Genomic DNA, 25,426 nt, shown 5'->3' with positions numbered 1-25,426 from the left:
GGAAAGGCTACTCTTCTAATTTATTCCTCTGGACACATGGTGGGGGAAACACCACACCTTATTTAGCCTTCATACATACGGAGGTGAACTACTGGTGAGTCACTGGTCAGATGCATACCTGTCTCATGTTCTGGCACTTCTGCCTGCATCCTGCACAACCTAGCCTTCTTCTGATGTTTGCCCAGTCGAATCGCTAGTCTTCATCAAATTTATCTACTATATCTATTTTCTGTGGGTTTTTTCTTTTTCTTAAGCAAAATTGTGCGTATGTGTGTACATATATATATATATATTTTTTTTTTTTTTTCAGGTGGAGTTCCCTTACATCCTCAGTCTCCGTTGGCAGCAAAGGAGAGAATTTCACCTGGCATTAGAGGTACCCACAAATTACCCCGGCACAGACCCCTGAATCGAACCCAGTCTGCACCTCTGCCTCAGAGCACGTTGGCTCAGCTGGTCATTCAGCAGCAACACCAGCAATTCTTGGAGAAGCAGAAGCAATACCAGCAGCAGATCCACATGAACAAAGTAAGCCCCTGAGTCAAAAGTCAGGATGTCACAACCACCAGTGGGGAAATTGGGGTTCTCTTCTCTGATCCGGGCACACAAGAGGAATATGTTGGTATCTCTGCATCACCATCAAAAGGAGATTGCCATCCTAGCCCTCGGGGACAGCCTCATAAAATCAGTATTTTCACCATCATTACATTCACAGGATGTTTTTAGCGACATTGAGGTTAGATATTAGTAAGGTCTTTTATGATTGCGGACCTATTTGAATTCAGAAGCCCATAGGGGCACATGTATGCAGAGCCCCATTTTTTGGTTTCGTAGAAAAGGCTTGAGGCAGAGTTGAATGTGGTGGATCGACAGCTCAAAAAGTTTTTCACACAGGTGCAGGCAGATATGACAAGGTGAGCCCACAAACTATTTCTCAGCAACTTTTATGTATCCATGTTCTATTTATTTTTTAGCATGCACCACTTTATTCTGAGCTGTGTTTGAAGCAATTTCTCAGAAATGTGTGGTAATTTTCTGGCAGCCTTATTGTGGCCAAAACGGAAAGCTGATGTCTGTATCACACCACATCCTTAGGCGCTCTCCTGCTGAGGCAACCACAAAGAAACAGTGATTACAATATAACAATATCAGGCAGGCCAGGCCGGTAAAACATTTTCAATGAATTCATAAGCAAAGCTGGTCTGTGAAGTTTTGACATTACACTCCTCTGTGGTAGGTTTATAAAGCAGAGTCTTCTCATTCCTGGAAGTGTTATCATCCTGAAGAGCATAATTCTGTCCACTCTCCTTTGTTAACTGTATCACCTACAAGTATCTTATAGAGGTATGATTATTAAGAAATGACATTCTGTTTACTGATAGGTAGCTAAAAATTGGCTTACTATTGAAAAGCTTTATTGTATAATGATAGAAACAAAGCAACCCCTCATGGGCAAAGGTCTAATCGTCTTTCTAATAGCAATAAGAGAAAGGGGGTTCTTCATTGTGTACTCACTTTCTTGAGGGCAGGGCAAAGTTTTTCTCTTCTCTTCGGCCCCCACCTTCACAGGGCAGAGCTAGGAAGGGAGCACGGGCTGAAGACCATACTACTGAACAGAAATCCTTCCAGCCCAGCCCTTTGCTGCCTGCAAAGATGATGTGGGGGTGGGGGAGGGATGGAGAAGTGGGCGCTGGGGATGGACGGCTGTGGCCACTGCCTTTCCTTCCATCTCTCACTATACTGCACACTGTAGTCCACGATGCTGCATGCTCTTTATATATCATCAGATTGAGCTGGTATTGCTACAGCATTTCCCTAAATTTATCAAATTATTCTGTATCAAAGCAGTCTCACTGGAGGAGACCCACTTTCTTCTTGTGGAGTGGCTGGTACTCGTTGACCTGAATGTGGCCCTGCATATGTTTACTATATTATGGTAGAGTTCAGTTTGTTTGTTTTGTGGTCTCTCAGCACTACTTAAAACTACTACGTATTCTTGAAAAATTGTCCAGTGACTAATGCGAAAAATTTATGAAGGAAGAAAGATTGGAAATCCTACTTTTTGCCTCATAATGTTTTGGTTTGGTTTGGTTTGTTTTTTTTTGTTTGTTTTTTTAAGAGAGAGAGAGAGCAAGGGAGCATGAGTGGGGAAAGGGCAGAGGGAGAGGGAGAGAGAGAATCTTAAGTAGGCTCCACACCCAGTGCAGAGCCCCATCCAGGGCTCGATCTCACGACCCTGAGATCATGACCTGTGCTGAAATCAAGAGTCAGATGCTGAACTGACTGAGCCACCCGCGTACCCCGTTGCCTCATAATATTTTGATCTGGAATTAAGTTCATCAGATTCCTATGAATACTTCTAAGAATATTTTGAAATACATTTTTTATGACCTAGAGATGCCAGTGTTTCAGACTCAGTGGTATACTAATAACAGAATCTTTATATTTTAGTATCACACTTGAGATTTTGACAGGCGGATGCTAACCTCAGTCACATGGAAGAAACCAAGATGAAAAGCAGGCATTTGCATTGAGCAGTGAGAAAAGCAAATCTCATCAGAGACCTTCTCCCATGTGGAGCTGATTCCTTGGAATCTGTTAAGAATTCTTCCCAAAATTAGAAACAAACGTATACTTTCAGGTACATGTTTGTACAGTGGTTTGATTATTAAATCTTGTCTCAATTAGGCAAAATGAAGTCCAGAAAACTTCAAAGCATAAAGCTGATCTTTATATATTAGCCCCTCTCAGCTTGGGTGTTTAGATTACTCAAGCAGGTCTCCAGTTGGCTTTTCTCCAAGTATGTATTCCATATGTTTGATCCAATGGTACATGCACATTGGGTATTCTCCAGATTTTGAAAATATTTCACCTGCCCTCAATTGTCTAAAGGAACAGAGAAGAATCTACTAAAGAAAATATTGAATCTCTGTCCTATTCTGAAGTATTCACAATAGAACCGTCAAGAAATGAATTGCTACTGCTCACCCTTCCCCATGAGGTGATGAAAACATTTGTTTCACGTTATGTGAGGGCCATAACTTAGATGCCAGAAACCAATGAGTTTCTGTATAATCATCTATTTATGTACACTGTAACCATTTTGAATATCCATTAATGAGAAATAACCACAGAAACTTTCATTTATGTCATTTTTTTCTTGGTATAACGGATGAATCTGTATCGAATCATTTCAAACTAGAGCCAAATAGCTGGTATCGTAAAAACATGGTCCCTGCTCTTGAGCGAGTTATTATAGCAGGAAATATATGCTCACATAGAGACACAGGTATACAGATAACATATTTGAAAATGTCCTTTCATTTTGCTCCCTCAGCTTTTTTTATGGTTCTTTTTTAAGATTTAGAGAAGCAAAAAATGCAGTGACAATGAAGGAAAAAACAAGTAGATTTATCCCTAAACCTACATCCTATGAAATATGGTTGTCCTTCCTGCTATGAAATTTTTAATGATTTGATTGAATTGCTAATAATCCTTACAAGAATTAAAAGCAAAGCTGTACTTTTCAGAGCAGAGTTTATACAAGAATTGACTTAACTAAATTTTGAAAACTTTCTCATATCTTGCTATTATTTGAATGCATTTATGAAAGCAGTCATTCCTGCTTATTGTAACTCTACAATATAAATATTATTTACCATACTAAATAATTTACCTACCCATTGCTTATTACTTTAATGACATTTACATGGGAAATTTGTGTGTCATAAGAGTTATTTTGTCTCATACAGTTAGGTTGTAAGTCCTTAATAGCTTCGCAGAAATATCCCTGGAATGGGTTTACATAGTATTTGTATTGTTATATCTACACAGTGGGGCAAGCTAGAAAGGTGAGTGGAAAACCCGTTAGAATGATTTGTCTCTCTGCTCCATCAGTTTGAATATTCGATTTTCACTGAAAGTATTTTGAGAAGTTTAGCCATAAGAAAGTCATGGCTTGCATTATTTGTTCTTTTGCTTTTTTGAGACATTTAAAATATTCAGAAATGCATTAAACAATTTCTGTTGCTAACGTATGGTACATTCTTGCAGTGATGACTTGTGAGCCTTTTCAAAAAAACCCAAGAGTTTATTTATACTAGCATCAAAAGAAGACTGTTGCTTTTCCTGGTTATCCTTTTTTTTTTTTTTATTGGAAGATGAAATGGTTTCTAAAGTAGAATTTTCCCCATAAATACAAAATGGCAAATGAAAAAGTAAGAGGGTATTGGGAATTTTCTTCTGGGCTCATTTTAAGTTTAAATATTGCAACAGATTTTCTGCTAAATAAGACTATGATTAATGAAAGCAAAACACACGGCAGTTTCTCGACCATTTTTATGATTTTTGAAGGAGTATTCCAAGCACTGCATAGTTAATAGAAGGGCAAATCTCTAGTTGTATCACTATCTGAATGATATTACAGAAATTTTCCTGAGTGTCTTCATACATTTTTGTTGTGAGATAATTTCACATGGACCTCTGCCCCCTACCCAATGACAACATTATTCTTTAAATTATTTGTTATAGTATTAATAGAATAGCATTGATGCACACTAAATAATTTCTATTTTAACTAGAATTTTTCTAGTACCTATGTTTTTCGTATTCATTCTATCAAATCCACATGAGCAGAAATTTTAAGAAACTTCTTCAGTACTTATTTGAATGAAATACTGATTTATTATGCATTTATCCATTTAGCAACTCATTGAATTCTTGCTTTGTGCAGACGCTATCTTAGGCACTAAGAAAATAACATTCAGTGTCCTCATGGAGCTTATAGTGTGGGGAGCAGGGGAGTGAAATATTCAGTAAACAGTAATACAACATAATGTATTAAGTACTAGGATAGGGAACATGAGGAAGGAAATTGTTTTCTTTGAGGAAGTTAAGACTTGAGACTTGTTTAGTTACCTCTCTGGGTTATCTTGTCCTTTTTATATCTTCCTTTCTTCCTCCCTCCTACCCTCCCTCCCTCCTGCTCTTTCTGTCTTTCTCTTTTTCTTTCTTTTCTTTCCTTCCTTCTTTGTTCTTTCTTTCTTTCTTTCTTTCTTTCTTTCTTTCTTTCTTTCTTTCTTTCTTTCTTTCTCCCTTTGTAATATGCTCTGTGATAAATATCTTATGCATTCCTTTGACTGGATACTAGCCAACACTTTTTTTAAAAACCCACATAAATCATGTGATGATATCTTATATATGTCAAGGTTCACTGTAGATATAAGTATTTATTATATATTTATTACTATGATACTTAGGCATTTTGACATGAGTGCTATTTTATCATAATAAAAATATATCTAAGATGAGATTAGTAAAGGGGAGGCCAAGCAGATGTCCTGCATTGCCCTTAATAAAACAGGTAGATATTATGTCTGACAAGCAAGGCATGAATATAATTCTGCTCAAATGCTGGAATGGAGCAAATGGGGAGTTTTCATTAGTTTTTGGAAGAGAATTTGACCCCTTTACTTGAGTAGTATCTATTCTTTTTCTTGAGATAATTTTCTAACATCAATGTTACATATTCTTCATAACCCCTCATGATTCATATCCACTCCTTGTCTCCGATCATCCATCCACAGCAACCCAGGGGACTATATTCTTTTTTGCCTGTGGTTACACACAAACATAGCATGCATGCATGTGTGTGTGTGTGTGTGTGTGTGTGTGTTATTTTTTTCCTTATAAAATATCCCTGAAGGCAGTTTTAAAATAGAACTATTTTGTGCACTATTGAGCCAAGTGTATATTTTCCCAAGGAGATTTATCTGAAGAACAACAACTATAGAGATGTAGCATTCCAGAAGGTTTACATTTTGTAAGTCACACTTCCTATTATCAAACAGCAAGGAAACACTTTGTATTAGCTTTATTTTAATCAAGGTAATTATACCCATGGCTTCCTTCTGGGAAGATTAACATTTTAAGTAAGATTAGAGGAGGACAATGAACCAATCTTTGCTTTTGCTGCACCTGTTACTCCGAGCGTATCTTCCCCTCCCCTTCTTTTATGCACTGTGCATCCTCCCCACACCTTCTCCATAGGTACCTTAGGGATAGGATCTTTCACATTATACCAGCTCCCTTTTATAAGGAGGATCCACTGTAAACTGGGACACAATGCTAACCTTCTTATGTATATTATCTTCTCAAATTTAACTCACTCTTTTTAATATCACTGAATTTAATTTAATGTTATTTATTTTTAAAGATTTTATTTATTTGACAGCAGGAGCAGGGGGGAGAAGCAGAGGGAGAGGGAGAAGCAGGCTCTCCACTGAGCAGGGAGCCCCCCCCCCTCCACTGCAGGATTCGATCCCAGGACCCTGAGATCATGACCTGAGCCTAAGGCAGACACTTTACTGACTGAGCCACCCAGGCAACCCACTAAATTTAATTTTAAAGGGCTTGAGTAGGTGGACCAACATGACAGGGCTAGCAGTTGACAGAGCTGGAATTCTGACATAAGTTGAATGACACAAAAGCCTGTCCTGAACCTAAACGTGCACTTAGGAATTTAGTGTTGTTTTTATCACTGAGCAGGAGGCAAGATTTTCCTTTTTTTTTTTTAATAAATTTTTTTTTTTTAAAGATTTTATTTATTTATTTACTTGAGAGAGAGAGAGAGAGAAACAGCATGAGAGGGGATAGGATCAGAGGGAGAAGCAGGCTCTCCGCCGAGCCGGGAGCCCGATGTGGGACTCGATCCCAGGACTCCGGGATCATGACCTGAGCCGAAGGCAGTCGCTTAACCAACTGAGCCACCCAGGCGCCCTTTTTTTTTTTTTTTAATAAATTTTTATTTTAAGTAAGCTCCACACCGAACGTGGGGCTCGAACTCACTACCCCAAGATCAAGAGTTGCATGATCAACAGTTGTGTGAATGCTCTACCAACTGAGCCAGCTAAGAGGAGCCCAAGACAACATTTTCCTAATTTTATTTTTGCCAAAAAGTAGAAACTTACAATTAAAGGCAAGACAAACAAACAAACAGAAAAGGAGGATGATCTTATTTTATGTCTTTATTTTTGGTATTGGTTTGGATTTGCCAAGATGAAGAAATTCCTTTTGCTGACCCTACTTCTCAACTTTTCATGCATTGCCCTCCATCCAGTTACTAACTTGGAAACCTCTCTCCGTGAATCTGGTGGTGGGACATTCAGAGAGCTACTGGATTGTAAAGCTTTCCAACAGTGTGGTGTGGGTGCGGTACGGCTAGGCCCTGATGTTGTAAAATTGTTATTTTTTTTTAGATTGGGCAAACATCTTCTCATAAGAGCTCTGAGCAAGCCTGATGCTGAAAGTCTACTGACTTCATCAAGTTCAACTGAAATGCAAATTTGGCATCTCATCTATGGGTGGTTGGAAAATGCCTTGTTTTAAGTTTTGAAAAATGGATGAGTAGAAACTTGAACTGGGCTTTCATTTAGGAAAGTAGGCATTACTGTTGTCAAGTCTAATTTCTCTCTCTCCATTTGACAGTATGTTTCCAGGCAGAGTCTTTAATCAACAATTTAGGATTACATTTTGCCCATTAGATGGATAGTATGTCCAAAAACTTTAGCAGGCACCAAAAGGCAGTCTTAATTTTATAACAGTAAAAAGCCCCCTAGATTATTTATCTATCTATAGAGGTTTATAGAAGAAACTCTGACTTTGCCCTTAAATAGATGTTATTTCGACATGATTAGCCCAATGTAAATAGATCCGTGTAGGTATGTGCCGAGCTTCGGAAAAAAACCCCACTTACTGCCATACTGGCTTACCTCATCACAGAGAATTCATAAAGAAGCATTTCACTACAGAATTACAAGTGGATGGTTTATAATATACAGAAAATGGCTTGTTGCTTTATTATTAGATGTGATGAAATCCTGTGTTTGTAAAAGAAACTAAGTGACCATTTCAGTGGATTAATGTGTAACATTCATAAACGTTCCCAGTGCTGCTTTCATAATTTGAAGACCAAGGGAAGGACCTCGACCTTTCCTTTTCACTCTACATTGTTCATCTAGTCAGAGACGCTTTTACTGAATGAGAAAAACAATAGTTGGACATGACTACGAGGTAAGAAAATAGGGGAAAGAAAAATCTCTGGGGAATTAAACCATGTGAGTAGTTTGACTGATGTTGATTCCAGGCTGTTCAAAGGGAGAGGGAAGCTAAATAATTTGGTTGTTTCTCAACCTTGACAAATAGTTTCATTTGACAGGATGAAATAATTAAGTCTTACTAAGGAATTTTTAATAAAGCTAAGTGATTTGTGGACATGAAAACCACCAATGTGTGGCAGTCTCTTTGTTACAGATTTTGGTTGCTTATAAATTCCTGATTTTAGTTTTCTTCCCCTGTATCTTTCTGCCCTTTCTCTAAATACTTATGAAATCTGAGGGATTAGAGTGACCCTGAAATGTCATATGATCCCAGAGTATTCCCATTCCTTCAGGCAGAACTGCATCCAGGGCTAAGCTCCCATATCCTAAGTGCATCCTTACTCTCTTGCTATCAACTTAGTTGTATCAACCAACAATAAAAACTCACTTCTAAAAAATAATTTCCTGGCATTGGAGTCGTTGATGGTGTTCCACAAGATTTATTAGCAACCATTATGCTGCATGCTGAAAATGAAAATAAGGAAGGCATGTTCTTTCCCTTGAATGACCCATAGACCTGCAAACCGATCGTTCTAGTCAAAGTTCTATATAATGAATAGCTCATATGAAGTGCAGCATCTAGAATGCTTGATAACCTTTCTGAGACAAGTGTATGATGTCCTGCAGAATTATTTATTAGTTTTGCAACTTTGGACAAAGTATTGAACCTCCTCATCCAATAATTCTCTAATCTGCACGTTTAGAGGTTTATAGTGAGGAATACATGAAAGGATGTACTGAAAGTGCTTTGTGAACACGGTAAGCACTACTGAACTCTAATGCAGTATTTCTATTCTTCTGAGCACTAATAGTTTATTTTCCTTATTCTGTTAATGAAAATGGTTGGTTGTCTTGAAGTGCTAAAATATTTCCAAGATACACATTTCCTACTTGCCTCAATCTTGCATCAAGCTACTTTGTTGTAAACCAAGCCACTAAATTTTGTTCCAGCTTGAACCTTTGTATTCATCATGAAGCAGACCTTGTTTTCTCTTTAGAACAGTATTATGGTTAATTATTGAATTATTTAGTGAGGTATAATTTATACAGCAAAATGTATTCATTTTGTTGTACAATTCAGTGAGTTTTCACAAATGCCTATCGTCACATAATTACCACAGTTAAGATATAGAACAGTTCTCTCAACTTCCAAACTTGGCCTTGTGTTGCTCCTTTGTAGTCGATCCCTACCCCTACCTCCAAACCCTGGCAAAGTAGATGAATTTTTACCATGTAGGGAACATAAAACAACTCACAAGTATGAAGGATGGTATATTTTAAGAGCAGGCAGACATCAGCTCTAAATGATCTAAGCCCTAGAATGTTTAAGTAAGAAGGGCCATAAGGGATTATTTTCAGAGGTCGTAGGCGGACACTCTGTGGACTGGATCCATTCCATTGAACTGCAGTCGTTGGCCTGCCTAGTATCTTAACAAGTATTTCAATTATTGGTCAATCTTTAAAAATAGAAAGATTTCAAATACAAACCTGGATTTCTGGCATTCTCTGAAAAATTGAAAATCTGGCTACACTGGCGCCCGCATTTCCATGTGGCAATTATTTTCTGGGTTTTACTCTTGGTCATCCATTTTAAATAGGGCTTGTGCGCCTACCAAAGCAGGGGTTGATCAATGGGGAGAAAGGGAGATGTTCATGAATCAATTGATTTGAAGATCATTGGCTTTGAGATCTTGTCTATTCTTTTTTTTTTTTTTTTTTAAAGATTTTATTTATTTATTTGACAGAGACACAGAGAGAGAGGGAACACAAGCAGGGGGAATGGGAGAGGGAGAAGCAGGCTTCCCGCGGAGCAGGGAGCCCGACGCGGGGCTCGATCCCAGGACCCTGGGATCATGACCTGAGCCGAAGGCAGACGCTTAACGACTGAGCCACCCAGGCTCCCCGAGATCTTGTCTATTCTGAGGCACAGTCCAAAATCACCGAGGGTGCCTTTCCTTAACTGTGCCTCTGTACATTACCCTTAAAAAGTGAAGAAAGAAAACTTTGAAAGAAAGTGTACTATCACCTGAAGATTGGAAAGGAGATTATCAGGGGAAAATCCTATTATGTAACAAAAAGACATAAAATTACACAGTGCTGTACAAGAAGGAAAAATAGCTCATTTGTGTTCTTGTTAAGTCTTGTTACACTCTCTTGCTGGGGATTTTATGTTCTGAAAGTCGATCTTTCTGTTTCTACTTTTACCTGCCTCAATCCAATCTTCTGTAGCAGCCGGAGTAACCATTTACAAATACAAATGAAATCATGTCAAGAGCTTGCTTAGGGGCGCCTGGGTGCCTCAGATGGTTATGCGTCTGCCTTCAGCTCGGGTCGTGGGATCGAGTCCCTCGTTGGGCTCCCTGCTCAGCAGGGAGTCTGCTTCTCCCTCTCCCTCTGCTGCTCCCCCTGCTTGTGCTCTCTTGCTCTGTCAAATAAATAAAATCTTAAAAAAATAAAAAAGAGCTTGCTTAAAACTCCGCAGTTGCTCTTTATTGTACATAGGATAAAATCCAAACATCTTTTTTGTGGCCTCTAAGGCTGTCATGATCTGGCTCTCGCCCCCATCGCTGACCTCCTCTCCTATTCCCTTCCCTTACTTGCTGACCTCCAGCCACGCTGGCCTCCTCTCCAATCTGTGGGGAATGTCATTCCATCCCAGGAGTTGTGTTAGCCACTGTTCTGTATGCAGTGTTCAACCTCCAGATCTTCTCATGACTCCATCTTGGTATTGGAGTCTCTTTTAGCTCAAACCTCACCTCTTCCGAGGGTCCTTCCCTACCCATACAAATTAGACACAGACGCTCAGCCCTTTCCCCATTGTTCCCTACACATTAAGTTCCAATCTTGAGTTGCTTATTTTCTGCCTCTTCCTCTGAGGGGTTGCCTAACTGACTGCTCTTCTAAGGGTGTGGCATATAATAAGTGCTCAGTAAAAATTGTCTAATGAATGAAAGAGTAGGTGGGTAACTTTCTCAAACTCATGGGAAACACTGGAAGGAGGAAATTTATAGTATTCTTTCCAGAAGTTAACACTCGTTCAAGTTATTGAATTATGAGGATGTTTGGAAACCAGAAAAAGGATATTTTAATCGCAGGCATTGTTTTAGACAATCATTAAAGTTATGCAGATAAACACATTTTTATTAAGAATTCACTTTGTTCCTAGATTAGTTTTATATCTCTTCAATATTGGTAAGAAGGGATGTTTTTCAGTTTAGACTTTTAATTAGTGTGAATAATGAACCAATAGAAAATATTTCTCTCTTGTTATTTAGTTTTGGTTCTTCTGGCAATTTCCCTAACATGCACAGAAGCGAAATGGCATGGGAGTATTTTGACTTGAGGCAGAGTTCTTCTCTAAGTAGACCTCTCGATTTGAAAGCCCTCCATGCTCTGCATGTTGTTTTTGAGAACAGTTGGTACATACCTCATCTATTTGTGATTTGAGACAGAATTTTATCATTGTTTTAAAATCTAGTTTCCTTGGAGCTTAAGGGAAAGGTTTCATTTTCCAAAAGAAGAATTTTGCATTTATTTAAAAGGAAAAAAAAAAGAACAAAAACTTGTGCCATTCCCCAAGTAAAATCTGTCTTCAAATCTGCAGCAAAATAAGAAAGTGATGAGTTGGGTTGAAGGTCACTTTGCATAGTTTAATAATCACATTCAAACACTTGTGCTTAATGGGTTGTTGACAATTTCAGAAAACCAGATGTCCATCAGAAACAGATTTACTCCTTATACACTCTTGTTCTTAGTTGCCATTCCAAATCTGAAGATACTTGTGGGGGCATGAAAGATCTTCTTGGGAAAGATTTAAAATGTGGAATTGAAAGATACTTTATTTGATAGCACTTATACTTATGTTGACTTCCAGACTTTGTCAAACAGTGTGACTTGCACAGAGATGAGCTTAATGTGCTCGTGTGTAAAGGTTAGCAGCACAGCCTTTAAATATTATTTCATGAATTTTAAATCATTTACCAGTAGAATATATGATATTAACATGGAATACAAAACATCGAAATTAGGGATTTGCCATAATTACGAGCCTAGCAGGGATTGATAAGAACGGAATCGTAACACTTCAAGGTGTTAGAAACTTCAATAAATTATTTTATGTGGTCTTTAGAACGTCAGCGTGAGTGCGGAGAGTGTGTGTGTTACAAGGGCCAGAACGGTTGTAGATCACCGGCACCGATCTTCAGTGTTTGGTACGATAGCAGGGAGAGCACGGGGAAACACTGACAGACCAGGAAGAGCACAGATGAAAGGGAAGAAGGAGAAGCACTCTCAGCTGGGTTCCCCACCGGAGTAACTCACCTGGTGTCAGACGAATGACACACGGTGTGTTTCACAGATGGGCCCTCGGCTGAGATTCACACAGGCTCGCACGTTTATCTGTCACACAGATGTTTTGTCTTGTTTTGTAGCCAGCAAGGCAGCCGCTCAACTTTGCTGGGGGATCACCTCCAGATGTTCAACCACAGGGAGACTCTGCTACCCCACTGAGAGTAAGCAGACAACTCCTCCCTGCATCTGGGGCCACTCAGCGACAGGACAAATTAGAACAGGGTTAGCCCATGCTATCTTTGTAATGGTCACATTTGAAGTTCAAAAACGCATACGACACAACACAATCGGAATCCTGAATGTCTTCATAAATAGCCAGAAACTTACAAAAACAACATCAAGGAATTTTTTTTTTTAATTTAAAAAATCTAGAATAAGTTAAACCTAGCAGGCAGGTTTTCTATGACTTTGGTCTGTAGATTTTTCTTGCTGATGTTAATTGCTAATTTTTCCACGCTGGCAAATTAGCTTGCTTAAACAAAAACAGCTTTAGTCAAATACCCTTATTCCAGGTATTTAACTCCTTCTCTGCATTTGTATTTTGCAAAACTGTCTCCCGGAGATCCCATTTATCACTTTTGTATTTTATGAAACTTTGCAAAAGAGCATGTTTTATTTCAGAGATGGTGAAAAAGTGGTAGTTATTGTTCGTGTAGACGCTGTCATTTGCTTCATAACCTGGGAAGGAAAGTGTCAACACGCTGTTACTAAGCATCAATTAAGCTTTCAGGTATTTAGCAAAAAAGGTGATTGAGAGAGAAACAAGGACAAATCCTAGATTTTTGACCCATGCAATTGGGTATTGCTGTTCACTCAGATGAGAAAATTAGGTGAGCAAGAGGAGAATAAAGGTCTTCTTTGAGCTATTTCAAATTTATGATACCTATTAGGTATTCTAGATCTAAGGGAAGATGTTATTAAGGACACAGCTGAATATGCAAGTTTGGAGCTCGGGGAGACATTGGAATTATTTATATTAATTCAGTTGTCATCAGAACATAGCTGTTTCAGAGTAGAATGCAAACTGGAAGGGTATAAAACAGTTCTAGGTTTCTACTCTTTTTTTTTTTTTTTTTTGGAGATGGCTCAGCTTCTCTTGGACATGAAATTCCTTCTTTATAAAATAAGGGTTTGAAGAATGTTACTAGAAATTTTCCAATGACTACATTTTATTTGTATATGATCTCCGCTCGTAAGTTACTGTTTTATGTCAAGAAACATTTCTTTTACAAACCATCAAGGAATTCTGCCCTTGGAAGATCATTTTGCCATTTGGCCGTCTTGCCCAGTTATCATAGCGTTATTCATTCTGGCACTTTTCTCCCTCATGTTTCCTTTACTACATCACAAGTGTAGAGGAAGCCAAAGGAACTGACTAGAACAAATGGCATTGTTTCTTTATTGCACACTGAAAATTGTTAATATATGTATCTATGTCAGTGAGATTGTAAATACTGACCAAAACTGATTCATGGACTAAATGATGAGATTTCTGGGTCTATCTGTGACCTCAGAAATACATTAACAGGTCAGATTTCAGAAGGTGTTTTGTTAAAATATACGTATGATATATTCTGTGAACACTCAGCATTTGGTCACTATTAGAGATTTTCTTGGACCTATTTGCTATCTATGGGAAATTATATTCTAGGAAATTAGCGCACAGTTTGTCTGGTCTTTAGCTGCAGTGATATCAGTCTCTTACTTTCAAAGATGCTATGATTGTGTCTTGGTGCCCTTTGTGAGGTGCTTTACCGTCACTGACACCTATTAATATCCTAATTAAATTGCCACTGGATTTGGCATGAATGCAGTCATTACTGACTTTAACAGGAGAGATTTTAGTCAAATAGTGTGGATGAAAGCCTTGTTGGCATGAATTCTAAAGAGAATGGGCAAAGAGAAATGAAGACAGTAAAGAGTGATAACTCAAGGAGTTTTGCTGTGAAGGGAGGTACATAATGGTGTTGGTGGGGGGAGCAAGGGAAGTTTTATTTAAGATGGATTATCATTTTGAAAATGCACACATACGAATATTCCAGCAGAGAGGGGAAATGTGTGTTGGAGGACAGAGTGGATCATTACAGGAGTGGATAGGATCCAGACCCTAAGCCGAGGGATTGCCTGAGATAAGAGTGAAAACATCACTTTCAGAAGAATAGACATCGTGTTCAGAAGAATGGGACAGCTTGGTAAATGCGATGGTAGCAGGATGTTGAGTTTCCCTTCAGAGGCTTCTATTTCTCAGTGAAATAATAAGCACAGGTATCAGCAGGGAGTGAAGAAAAGGTCTGGATTTTAGAGGCCGGAGGAGAGAGGAGGTAGTTTGAAATTGTCATTGTGAAAGAGTGGGAGTGAATTAACTAGAGAAATGTGGTAGGACTGCCAGACAGCACCAAGGGCCCTTTTGAGGGTTTTGCTCACGAATCTGAAGAGAAACATTCAGCATGATTGTAATTTGTTTGTTTCCTAGCTTATTCAGCTGCTTGGGTTTGGCAGAGATGTGGTATTAACCAAGGTTGGAAGTCTTACTTTTCCAGTAAAACCCATATTCAAAAGGGCAGGGGAGTTGAAGACAATGTAAGGGAGTGAATAAAAAAAAAAAAGACTTCTTTATTTGAGAGAGAGAGAGCAGGGGGGGGCAAGGAGAGGGGGAGAGAGGGAGAGAGAGTGTCTCAAGCAGATTCCCTCTAAGGGTGGAGCCCCACATGGGGCATAATCCCAGGGCCCTGAGATCATGATCTGAGCCGAAATCATGAGTCAGACGCTTAACCGACTGAGCCACCCAGGCGCCCCAAGAGAGTGATTTTTAATGATAGAGAATGAAGCCTAGTCCAGCAAGGAGGGATGTGCAGGGGGGTGGGGTGGTGAGGGGGAGTGGTGGGCAGCGAAAATGTGTTAGGCTCAATCACTTAGAGGACCCTCTGGAGCTGAGGAGTGGTTGGGTCAGAATATTCTGAGAATGAGCCAGAAGGAAGTCATGTTTGAAACCAATTAAGGAAAGTGTACAGCTACCATTAAAGACCAGGGCTAGGGTATGATCACAGCTTTGGGTGCTGAGGTAGAGCAGAGAAAAAGACCACTGGATGTGAGGAAGTCAAGGTACTGAGGGGCCATGTTGGGACGGGGACTGGGAAGGAGAGGAATAGCAATAGACGTTTCCTATTTTTACCGCTAAGGGCTTTCCTTTTACTTAGCAGGCGGTATCTGCACTTTCCTCTTGGTTATTAAATACTCCCCATATCAAACTTCCAGAAGCTATGGAAGTTGCAGAATCATTCCTTAGTAAGCAGGGACTTTTGATGTGACATTTCCTGGACAGTGGTCACGTGTTCCCTGGTGGACCTTTCATGAATGGCCCCTCAGTTCCTGTCTCATGGCCACACATCCCACATGGTTTTCTTCTCTATTCCTCACAGAGGTTCTTACGTGCAGGAACTTCTGAACGCCTCCCAGAGGTGTCTGCTTGACGCATACGTGTCCTTGGCCCACCAACTCTGATGTGCTAGCTCCCATGAATTTTTCCAGCTAAGCTTGGGTAGCGAGAGGGAAAAGTTCTACAGCTCACCAAGCATCCATCCAGAAGATGAACTGCAGCAATCTGCTTGCAGATCATCCCTCTGAGGGGCTCTTGCAGCTTCCTTCACCTGACTAGTGCCTTTCCTTAGATAAATCTCTTCTCCCCACAAGAATCTGTTCTGCTCTTGTACATCACACCTGAGGGGAGCGATAGAGGTTAAGGGTTGACTGATGAGCTCTCTCTCTGGAGAATGGGTGGATACTTGTCACCCAGAGTCCCTATTCCTGGTGTCCCAGCTCAAATTGGGACTTTTCCATTAAAATCCTGCCTGTTTTCTATGGGTGTCACGTGTTCTTTTTCTAACAGCTAATTAAATGGGATCCTACAGTTGTATAATCAAAGTTCAGGAATATTACATTGTCTCTTCTCTCCAAAATCTTAGCAGTGTTCAGGAATATTACATTGTCTCTTTTCTCCAAAATCTCAGCAGTGTGCAAGGTGTAATGTATTTATGTTACGAAGAGCTAATTAGCATTGGTACAAAAGTCCTGCAAATAGTTCCCTAAGAAGTACTTAGAGACATTTAAAGCATGGTGGGTTGATTGTTCTTATGCTCACAGCCCAGGAACAATAGATGTTAGATTGTAAGCACAAAGGAAATTAATATTTAAATTTGCCTTCTTCATTTTGACATAAAGTTTGGTTGATACATATTCTCTTAGCTTGATTATGTCTAATTTAAGATTGATGATTCCATTTGATTTATGGTTTTTCCTACATTGTGTTTTATTTCTTTAGAATCTTATTTTCCCCTGCTCAGCGGGGAGCCTGCTTCTCCCTCTCCCTCTGCCTGCCGCTCCCCCTGCTTGTGCTCTCTCTGTGTCAAATAAATAAATAAAATCTTAAAAAAAAAAAATCTTATTTTCAACCCAAACATATTCTATTATAAACTGTGTCACTCTCTCCAACATCATCTTCTAGCATTCTCCCCACCTTCTTGTGCTCAAACCCCACTGGCCTTTCATGTACTCCAACACACTGGACTCCTTTCCCAGCACATATACTGTGGCTTTGGCCAGAAAGGCTCTCTACCCTTATTCAACCCCTCACACACATGTAACTAATGACTCCTCCTTTTCTATCCTTCCTCTTTCTTGTCTCAGCTTAAACATAGCACCCTCTCAGTGAAAGCTCCCTTAAGCACCCCCAGTTCCACTCCTGTGCCAACTAGTGGGTACTCTTACAACACCCTGTGCTTCTGCCCATTTCATTTACCATACTTGAAAATAAGAATAAATTTATTTATCTTCTTGGTTCCTTTCTAACACACTAAACTCTAAGCTCTGTGAGGGCAAGGTGATGGCTGTTTTCCCAATGCTTAGCATGGTGTCTTGAACACAGTTGACACTCAGTAAATATTTGTTGCACAAATGAACGAAAACCCCCAATAATTTTACTGACCGTGAAATTGAAGGGTTTCGTCAGCGTATGCACAGCCATCTGAGGTTATGTGACCTGGAAGTCTATAAGCCTAAAAAAGGGGAAGACACCCTTCAGAGTTGGAGTACTTAAATATTCTAAGTCTAAGCACGTGTTTAGTCTTAAAAACATGGGTGTGTGGGCGAGGTAAGCTTAAACTGTACCAAGAGAAATTGGTATTCATGATTTTAGCGGTTGTATTCTAAGTGTGCTGCTCATTAACAATATTTGGCATGTTGCTTACATGGGCACTGACTTAACAGAAAACTCCAGTCGCTTTTGGAACCACAGTTCAAGCTCTGCCGATGATCAGTCACTGGGGTCATTGTGAATCAAAACAAGAGATCTGCTGCGACACGAAATCATCTTGAGAATTTTACCCCATTTATTGAGCTTTTATACCATGATATTTTGCTATTGTTTAAGTTAAATCTGTTCTCGTTTTTTTTAAATCATTGAGGAGTTAATTCATATACTTCTGAAGATAAAGTCCAATTTAATTTATAAAATAAAGAAAAGGTCTAAATAATAACTTTCAAATTAAAATAATTCCTTCTTTGCTATCATTTAATTTGGATATGTTCATAAAACATTTTTAGTGCTATGACAATTTTTTTTAAATCCCACATCTTTTTAAAGTTTAGGATTTCAAAATCAATATTTCCATGTTTTACTGGTATATATAAGAAGATGTTTTATCATTTGACCATTCAAGGTATCGGAAAATTAGATAGGCGAGGCCTTAGCTCGTATTTTATAGCGATTGACATTTGTCAAAAAATGAGACTGTGGAAGTTTTTCATTAATTCCATTACATTTTCTCCTTTGAGAGAAAATATTCTCAGGTTTATTTGGGTTAAATTGTCTCAGTACAAACTACTTGTAAAAGTTCCATGGTTCCCATTGAAAACGCTTATTTACCTTTTCCCCACCATTTTCTGAGTGCGTTAAAGAGTAATCCCTGAAAAAAAGCACTCAGAGACCCCGTTCTCTGCCTCCCACTCCAACACAATACGGCAAGGATGGGACTGCTTCAGATGTGGTATCACTAAGAAGTTTGTGGTATACAAATTCATTCTGCAATTGACATCCAGAAACTAGAAACCAAACCGTACTGAAGTAGAGTCATTAGAAATAAAAGTGTATTTTGCTTCTCTGTTACCACCAAAAACTATTGAATTTTGAACCCCTGAACACTCTCTTCTAGCTGCTTTCGAAATCTATTGAACAACTGAAGCAACCAGGCAGTCACCTGGAGGAAGCAGAGGAAGAGCTTCAGGGGGACCAGGCGATGCAGGAAGACAGAGCGCCCTCTAGTGGCAACAGCACTAGGAGCGACAGCAGTGCTTGTGTGGATGACACACTGGGACAAGTTGGGGCAGTGAAGGTCAAGGAGGAGCCGGTGGACAGTGATGAAGATGCTCAGATCCAGGAAATGGAATCTGGGGAGCAGGCTGCTTTTATGCAACAGGTAATAGGCAAAGATTTAGCTCCAGGATTTGTAATTAAAGTCATTATCTGAATATGAGATGCATTGCTGGTTTTGGTAAATGGATATTATTTCCTATCTGTTTATATTTCTGAATGATTTGATTTTAGTGGTTAAGGATTCTACTTAATGCAAATATATCTATATAGAGATTTCTCTATATACTGATTTCTATATAGATATCAAGGTTTCATTGAAACTCCACTGGTAAGGAAATACTTGTTACACTAAAATTATACTACATAAGTATACAAGTAATTAATAGGCTTTAAATTCATCCCAAAGCCTGCTACACCAATTACTTCTAAGGAAAACGAACTCACTGTTGTTTTTAGTTTATCTGTTGAGATCAGCGACTGCTGGATATAGTCACCCAGTCTGATCAATGAAACATTCTATTAGTTCTTGATTTTTTTTTTTGATATGTAGAATTCAATTTTCACATTGTTGTACATAATGTATCATACTACAGTCTTGAACACTGTTAAAGGTAGTCTGCCCCTTCCTTCCTCTCTCTTTTTGTTAAGTTAAATGTTCTGGTTACCACGCCAACAGTCCTTAGGTTATTGTATAGATTGCAATTGAAAATATTAGGAATAGAGGTGGTTTTAAATATATAGATTGCAAAGTACAGCACTATTTTAAATATTACATTATGTCTCACCTAGCACTGCTCCTTTTACTTTTATCTTGTGTTATTTGATGACATTGTCTATTGAAAAAGATCGAATGAAGCCGATGCAGATACCGGCCAGAAGTAATGTGCAGCATTATGGTCCAAACAGATACTATATGCTATCTACAGTTGTAGAAAACACAGTAATGGTATGATGATTATCTGATACAAAGTCCCAATCACGTTTAAAAGAAGAAGGTGTATCATATTCTATAATCATATCATTAGGATCTCTTAGGTAGAATTCCATAATGACTCGTTTTGGCAAATAAGAACTTAGGAAAGTTAGGCTCAACAACAGAATCTACTTGTATATAATGCACCTTCAGAAGGACTGTGTCCTTTGATGCTATGAAATACAAACAACTTTGAAGGCAACAGAAGACTCTGTTTATTTAAGTCCGTTCTTTGTCAGGTTCCTGCTGTTCTCCTACAGAAAACTGATTCTATGAGGCTGAACAGGAAATGCCTTGTGGAAACAGGAAGTCCAAGTGATTCATGTAATGAGGAATGTAGGGGAAAAAAAAAAACGGAGGATAGTGTTTTACTCTTTCTGTTTTTAAAGGGCACTCTATGAATTGATTTATTGTCTAAGAAAATAACACTGCAAGTAGGGAAATTGTTAAGGAAGCTTTTCACTGGAACATTTCCTTCATACTCCCTTTTGATATGTTTACCTTGTTTTATAGGTTTACTTTTGTTAAGCTAGTTAAAGATTCCTTGTATTAAGACCCCTTTAATATGGATAATCCAAATTGACCTAGAATCTTTGTGAGGTTTTTTTCTATTAAAATATTTATATTTCTAAATCCAGGGTATTTTAAGGTGTAGTATCCTGTTTCAAAGGAGATATAGCGATTTTGCCAAATGTAGACATTGTAACAACTGTATGTTATTGGCACGTGTTGTTTACATTTTGCTGTGACATTTAAAAATATTTCTTAAAAAAAGGTCACTGCTAAAGATACATTATCCTTTTTTAAAAAGTCTCCATTCAAATTAAATTAATATAACTAGAAGTTAGAAAGTTTAAAACTTTTCCATATAATGAAAGTCCTTCTGTTAATTTGACAAATAGCTATAATAGGGCAACTTTTCCTATTACCACCGTATTTTGGTTAGTATATTCCTTAAGATTAAAATGACTTTTTGTCAGTTGTTTTGCATTAAAAATATGGCATTCCTAAGATAAAATTGTATATTTTTTCCATCTCATAAATATTCATTTTCTTTAAAGTCTTTTTTCAATCTCATAAAAAAGGGATAGTGCATCTTTTAAAATACATTTTATTTGGGGAGGAACATGTGGCTGAGCAGACTTTTGTATAATATTACTTCAAAGATATGTAATCACAAACAAAAAAAAAAACCTATTTTTTATAATGTCATTTGAGAGAGCTTCATCAGTACAGTTGGTGGACATTAATTGTTTGAATTTGATAGTCTTTGAATTTAATCAAGAAACTACCTGGAACCAGTGAAAAAGAAAGCTGGACTTAATTCATCTTAGAATTAATTGATAAATGTCTCTTTTCAAATCTACTGTATTTATTATAATTTACACCCTTGAAGGTGATCTCTTGTTTTGTGTTGTAAATATATTGTTTGTATGTTTCCTTCTTGCCTTCTGTTATAAGTCTCTTCCTTTCTCAAATAAAGTTTTTTTTAAAAGATCCCCTTTCATACATTTGGCTTTGTGTAAACTTGATATACTTAATCGGATCTGAAGCTCATGCGCTAGGTCTCATATACCAAAATATATTGCCATTCGTTGTTGAAACAAGAAAATGAAGATATTTTGAGCAGTTATTCTTCATGCCATTAAAAATAATAAACCCAACAATGATTTTAAACTATTTATTATGTCAGCTATTATCAAATAGCAAACACATGTAAAATTTGTTGCCTTTTCCGTTTCCCAGTGTGGCCTCTTTTTCATGATATGTTATCATGTTGGATGTCAACTTCCAAATATAAAATTTCATATAAATAAATGTTAATTCCTAACTTTGCTCAACTTAAAAAATTATTTTTAAAAAGGTTAACATAATCCCTCCAATGCAACAAGCACTCAATAAATATCAAAATAAATAATTTTCCATGTATCATAATAATTTTATCTGATACAGTGACAGCCTGACCTACAAGTATAAAGTAACAGCACATAAATGTAAAGAGAAAAAAAAACTAATTAAATGACCTCCCCTTCTATGGAAACGATTATTATAATACTAGTATAAAGAACAAGGGGCCTGGCTCAGGTCAAGGAAAGTGGGCTATAGACATTCCTGCTCCATGACATACCCAGCTCTTCTGGTCAGTTGCTAGCAGAACTTCCATCAGTCAATACTTCATAATGTGTTACTGTGTTTTTGTTCCCTTAATCTAAACTTTAATAGCATCATACAAATTAAAATTATTCTAAATCACAACATATTACGTTAGATTATTGAGAATTCTGGAGCTAATATCATTGACTATTACAAAATGGATTATCATTCCATAATACCATAAACCTGATAATTTGGTCAGAGTTGTGGGAATACCATTAGCTATAATTTCCTAAAAATTGCCTTTGGACTTTTATAAACTTGATTAACTTGGTACCAGAGATCCTCAAAAAAAGAGTTGGAGGAACCAATTAGATAATGGTTTTATACTGTATATCTGATTTTTGAAGTGTAAAGTGGATGTTTCAATAAAAAGTATCAATCTCATGTTAAGAACTTTCTCTTCAGGAAAATATTTTTTGCCAGGACTTGCAATAAATAAACCTTAGACTTCCTGTTCTGGCAGTAAAAATCCACCTTCTCATTGGTAAAGGTGGTTGCTGAAATGGAGACTGTTAACTTTTCATAAATTTGAAAAAGTTGTCTATAAGAAATTTTTTACTTTGTTTTATACTTTTTTTTCTCTAAAGGATGTTGAAAAGGAATTCAGACACTAACCATTTTTTTTGAAACCTAGTACTCAATGGATGTATAGGTAGACAACAGTATTTTTTTAATTTGGCATTTCTTTGTGAATTTTTTCAATAATGGAAGCACAGAACTGTGGGTATACAATTGTGAACTAACAATGGTAAATAATCAAGGTCTACAAATTATAACCAATTATAATTAAGAACTTGGAGATGCAAGAGAAGGAATTTGAGAGGTAGATTACCATTCCCTTTATTATTGATAATTCCTCCATCCGGATTTTAAAAGTATGAGAGGGCAATCAAAGAATTCTGGCAAATAAAACAAGATATTGGGAATGTGACTTTTTAGAACTTCTTGATTTAGATTTGAAAGGTTTTCTAATTTCGTAATTTAACCTTCTTTAAGGCTTATAAACTGTAAGGTTTAGACAATGCAACCTTTTGGGACCATCTTGATTTACAAAAAGATTTTCACTTTTAACTATTGGAAACATACATGTCTAGCAACTCATTTAGTCCTCACAACAATTTTATAGGGTAGATATTGTTGTCTCATTGTAGAGATGAGGGCACTGGGGCAAAAAAAAATGTTAAATAAGGTCAAGGTCACCCAATTAGTGACAGTCTAGCTCTAATTTGAACCCAGGCACTCTGGCACCAGAGTCCTTATTCTCTCCCTTTACTACCACACAGAATTTATGCAATTCTTTTCATGTGTCCAGGTTTATTAAATCATCAGTTCTCTCTCTCTCCCTCCCCCCATCAGCATTTCCAAACTGTTTTGAATCAATTTTCTCTTAATCATTGCTATAAAGTAGGAGATTAGGACTTTTTTTTTTTTTTGTCTAATGCCTAGATGAGCGGTATCATCCTTGGACACATGATGTTCATCCATTTTGAATCATGAAAATTTGTGAGTTTCTTTTTTTCTGCCCAGAGCCAGTCTTAGGAAGGGATGAAACAGAATGCCTGCACTTGGGGTTAACTTTCTGGGGGGAGAGAAGGAGAAAAGATTTCAACTAGGTCACAGCTGTCCTTTGCCACTTACCTTCATTCCCCAACCAAAGCCAAATACCTATTTCTAAGCAGTTAGGATGCTGCCTTTTAAAACCTTTTTTGACCTATTGAGGGTGCACTTAATAATCATTCTGACCTAAAATAGTCTGTATAAAATGTTGGGAAAAGGAAAAATAGAGACATTTGTCTTGAGTTCTTGTCTTCCTAGGTGATTTTTCACTTGAAAGATGCATAAAAATCCTCTTGAGAGAAGTCATTGGCAATTCGGATTCTGACCACACCTACCAGAGGTTCTGATTCTGTTGTCCTGACAGAGAGCCCAGGAGTCTACATTTTTCAACAGATAATGTTCTGGAGCTGTCCAGGGGCTCTAAACCACTTCCTGAAGTATGGCCTGACTTTTAATAGCTTTTACCTAAGCTCCTTGGACTCTTCCTTCACAGTTTCCAAAATAGACTATCTCTTATTTCTCGTATATTGTTTCATCTGCATTTTAACTCAGCTATAGGTTATTCTCACTATATTTACTGCTATTACTGCTGTGATAGTATCTGTTCTTTTGTTTTATTTCTCTCTTCTCATTTAAACAGTTGTTCAGCTTGTTGACAGAGTATTCACCAAGACTTGGCAATTTATTTTTCTTCACAAGTTCTGAGCTATTTGTTGCACGTTGTTTTTTGTTTTGGTGTTTTTATTGAGATAAAATGCATAGGACATAAAATTTACCATTTTACCCATTTTAGAGTATATAATTCAGTGGATTTTGGTATATTCATGATGCTATGCCACCATCACTACTATCTAATTCCAGAATATTCTCATCAACTCAAAGAAATCCTGTAGCAATTAAGCAGTCACTCCCCAATCTCTCCTCCCTCCCACCCCTGGCAACCACTCACAACTATTTTGTGTCTCTGTGGATTTGCCTATTGTGGAGATTTGGTATTAATGAAATCATATACAATGTGGCCTTTAGTGTGTCTGCATAATGTTTGCAAGGTTCATGTAACAGTACTTCATTCCTTTTTATGGCTGAATAGTATTCCATCGTATGAATATACTACATTTTGTTTATCCATTCGTTAGTTGATGGACACTTGGTTTTCACTCTTTGGCTCTTATGAGTAAATGCTGCTATGAACATTCATGTGCAAGCTTTTATGTTAACATACATTATTCTCTTGGGTATATACTTAGGGGTGAGTGAAATTCCTGGGTCCTATGGTAATTCTGTTTAACTTTTGAGGAACCGCCAGATTGTTTTCCACAGCGGCTGAACTATGTTCTACTCCTACTAGCAGGATAAGAGGGATTGCAATTTCTCCACATCCTTTCCAACATTTGTTATTTTCCTTTATTAAAATATTGCAGCCATCCTAGTGGATGCGAAATATTAACTCGTTGTTTGGATTTCTATTTCATTAATTGCTAATAATATTGAGCATCTTTAAATTTACTTACTGGACATTTGTATCTTTTCGGGGGTAATGTCTGTTCAAGTCCTCAAGCCATTTTTAAATTGGCTTCTTAGTTTTTTTGTTGTTGAGTTGTAAGAGTTTTTAAATATATTTACTGGATACCCAAAATATGAATTGGAAATTATCAAATATGGGAGTTGCAAATATTTTCTCCCATTCTGTGGGTTGTCTTTCTGCTTCTTGATTGTGTTCTCTGACGCACAAACATTTGTATTTTTGTTAAGTTCTATTTTTTCTTTTGTTGCTTGTGCTTTTGGTGTCATATTTAAGAAACCATTTCCTAATGCAATGTCACAAAGATGTGCACCCATATTTCCTTCTAAGAGGTTTCTAATTTT

The 25,426-nt window shown here is 37.6% G+C and overlaps 1 protein-coding gene across 4 annotated transcripts in view; it reads left to right on the top strand.

Annotated features, from left to right (window-relative positions):
* HDAC9 (histone deacetylase 9) overlaps nucleotides 1–25,426 on the top strand; it is a 901,117-nt gene that overhangs the window by 525,115 nt on the left and 350,576 nt on the right. For 3 of the 4 annotated variants that reach the window (XM_081800453.1, XM_081800451.1, XM_081800452.1), the window contains 2 exons: nucleotides 311–528; nucleotides 18,713–21,343. In XM_081800453.1, the coding sequence (XP_081656579.1) occupies nucleotides 311–528; nucleotides 18,713–19,027 (533 nt within the window). In that variant the 3' untranslated portion in view covers nucleotides 19,028–21,343. Of the gene's footprint in view, nucleotides 1–310; nucleotides 529–18,712; nucleotides 21,344–25,426 lie in introns of those variants that run through there. The other variant, XM_081800450.1, reaches the window with a different exon arrangement.

This window comes from Leptonychotes weddellii, chromosome 12 (assembly GCF_054177405.1).
Source record: "Leptonychotes weddellii isolate Sample4059 chromosome 12, ASM5417740v2, whole genome shotgun sequence".
Taxonomy (NCBI): domain Eukaryota; kingdom Metazoa; phylum Chordata; class Mammalia; order Carnivora; family Phocidae; genus Leptonychotes; species Leptonychotes weddellii.
Note: the sequence above shows the minus strand (reverse complement) of the source record. Positions and strands in the feature narration are given on the sequence as shown.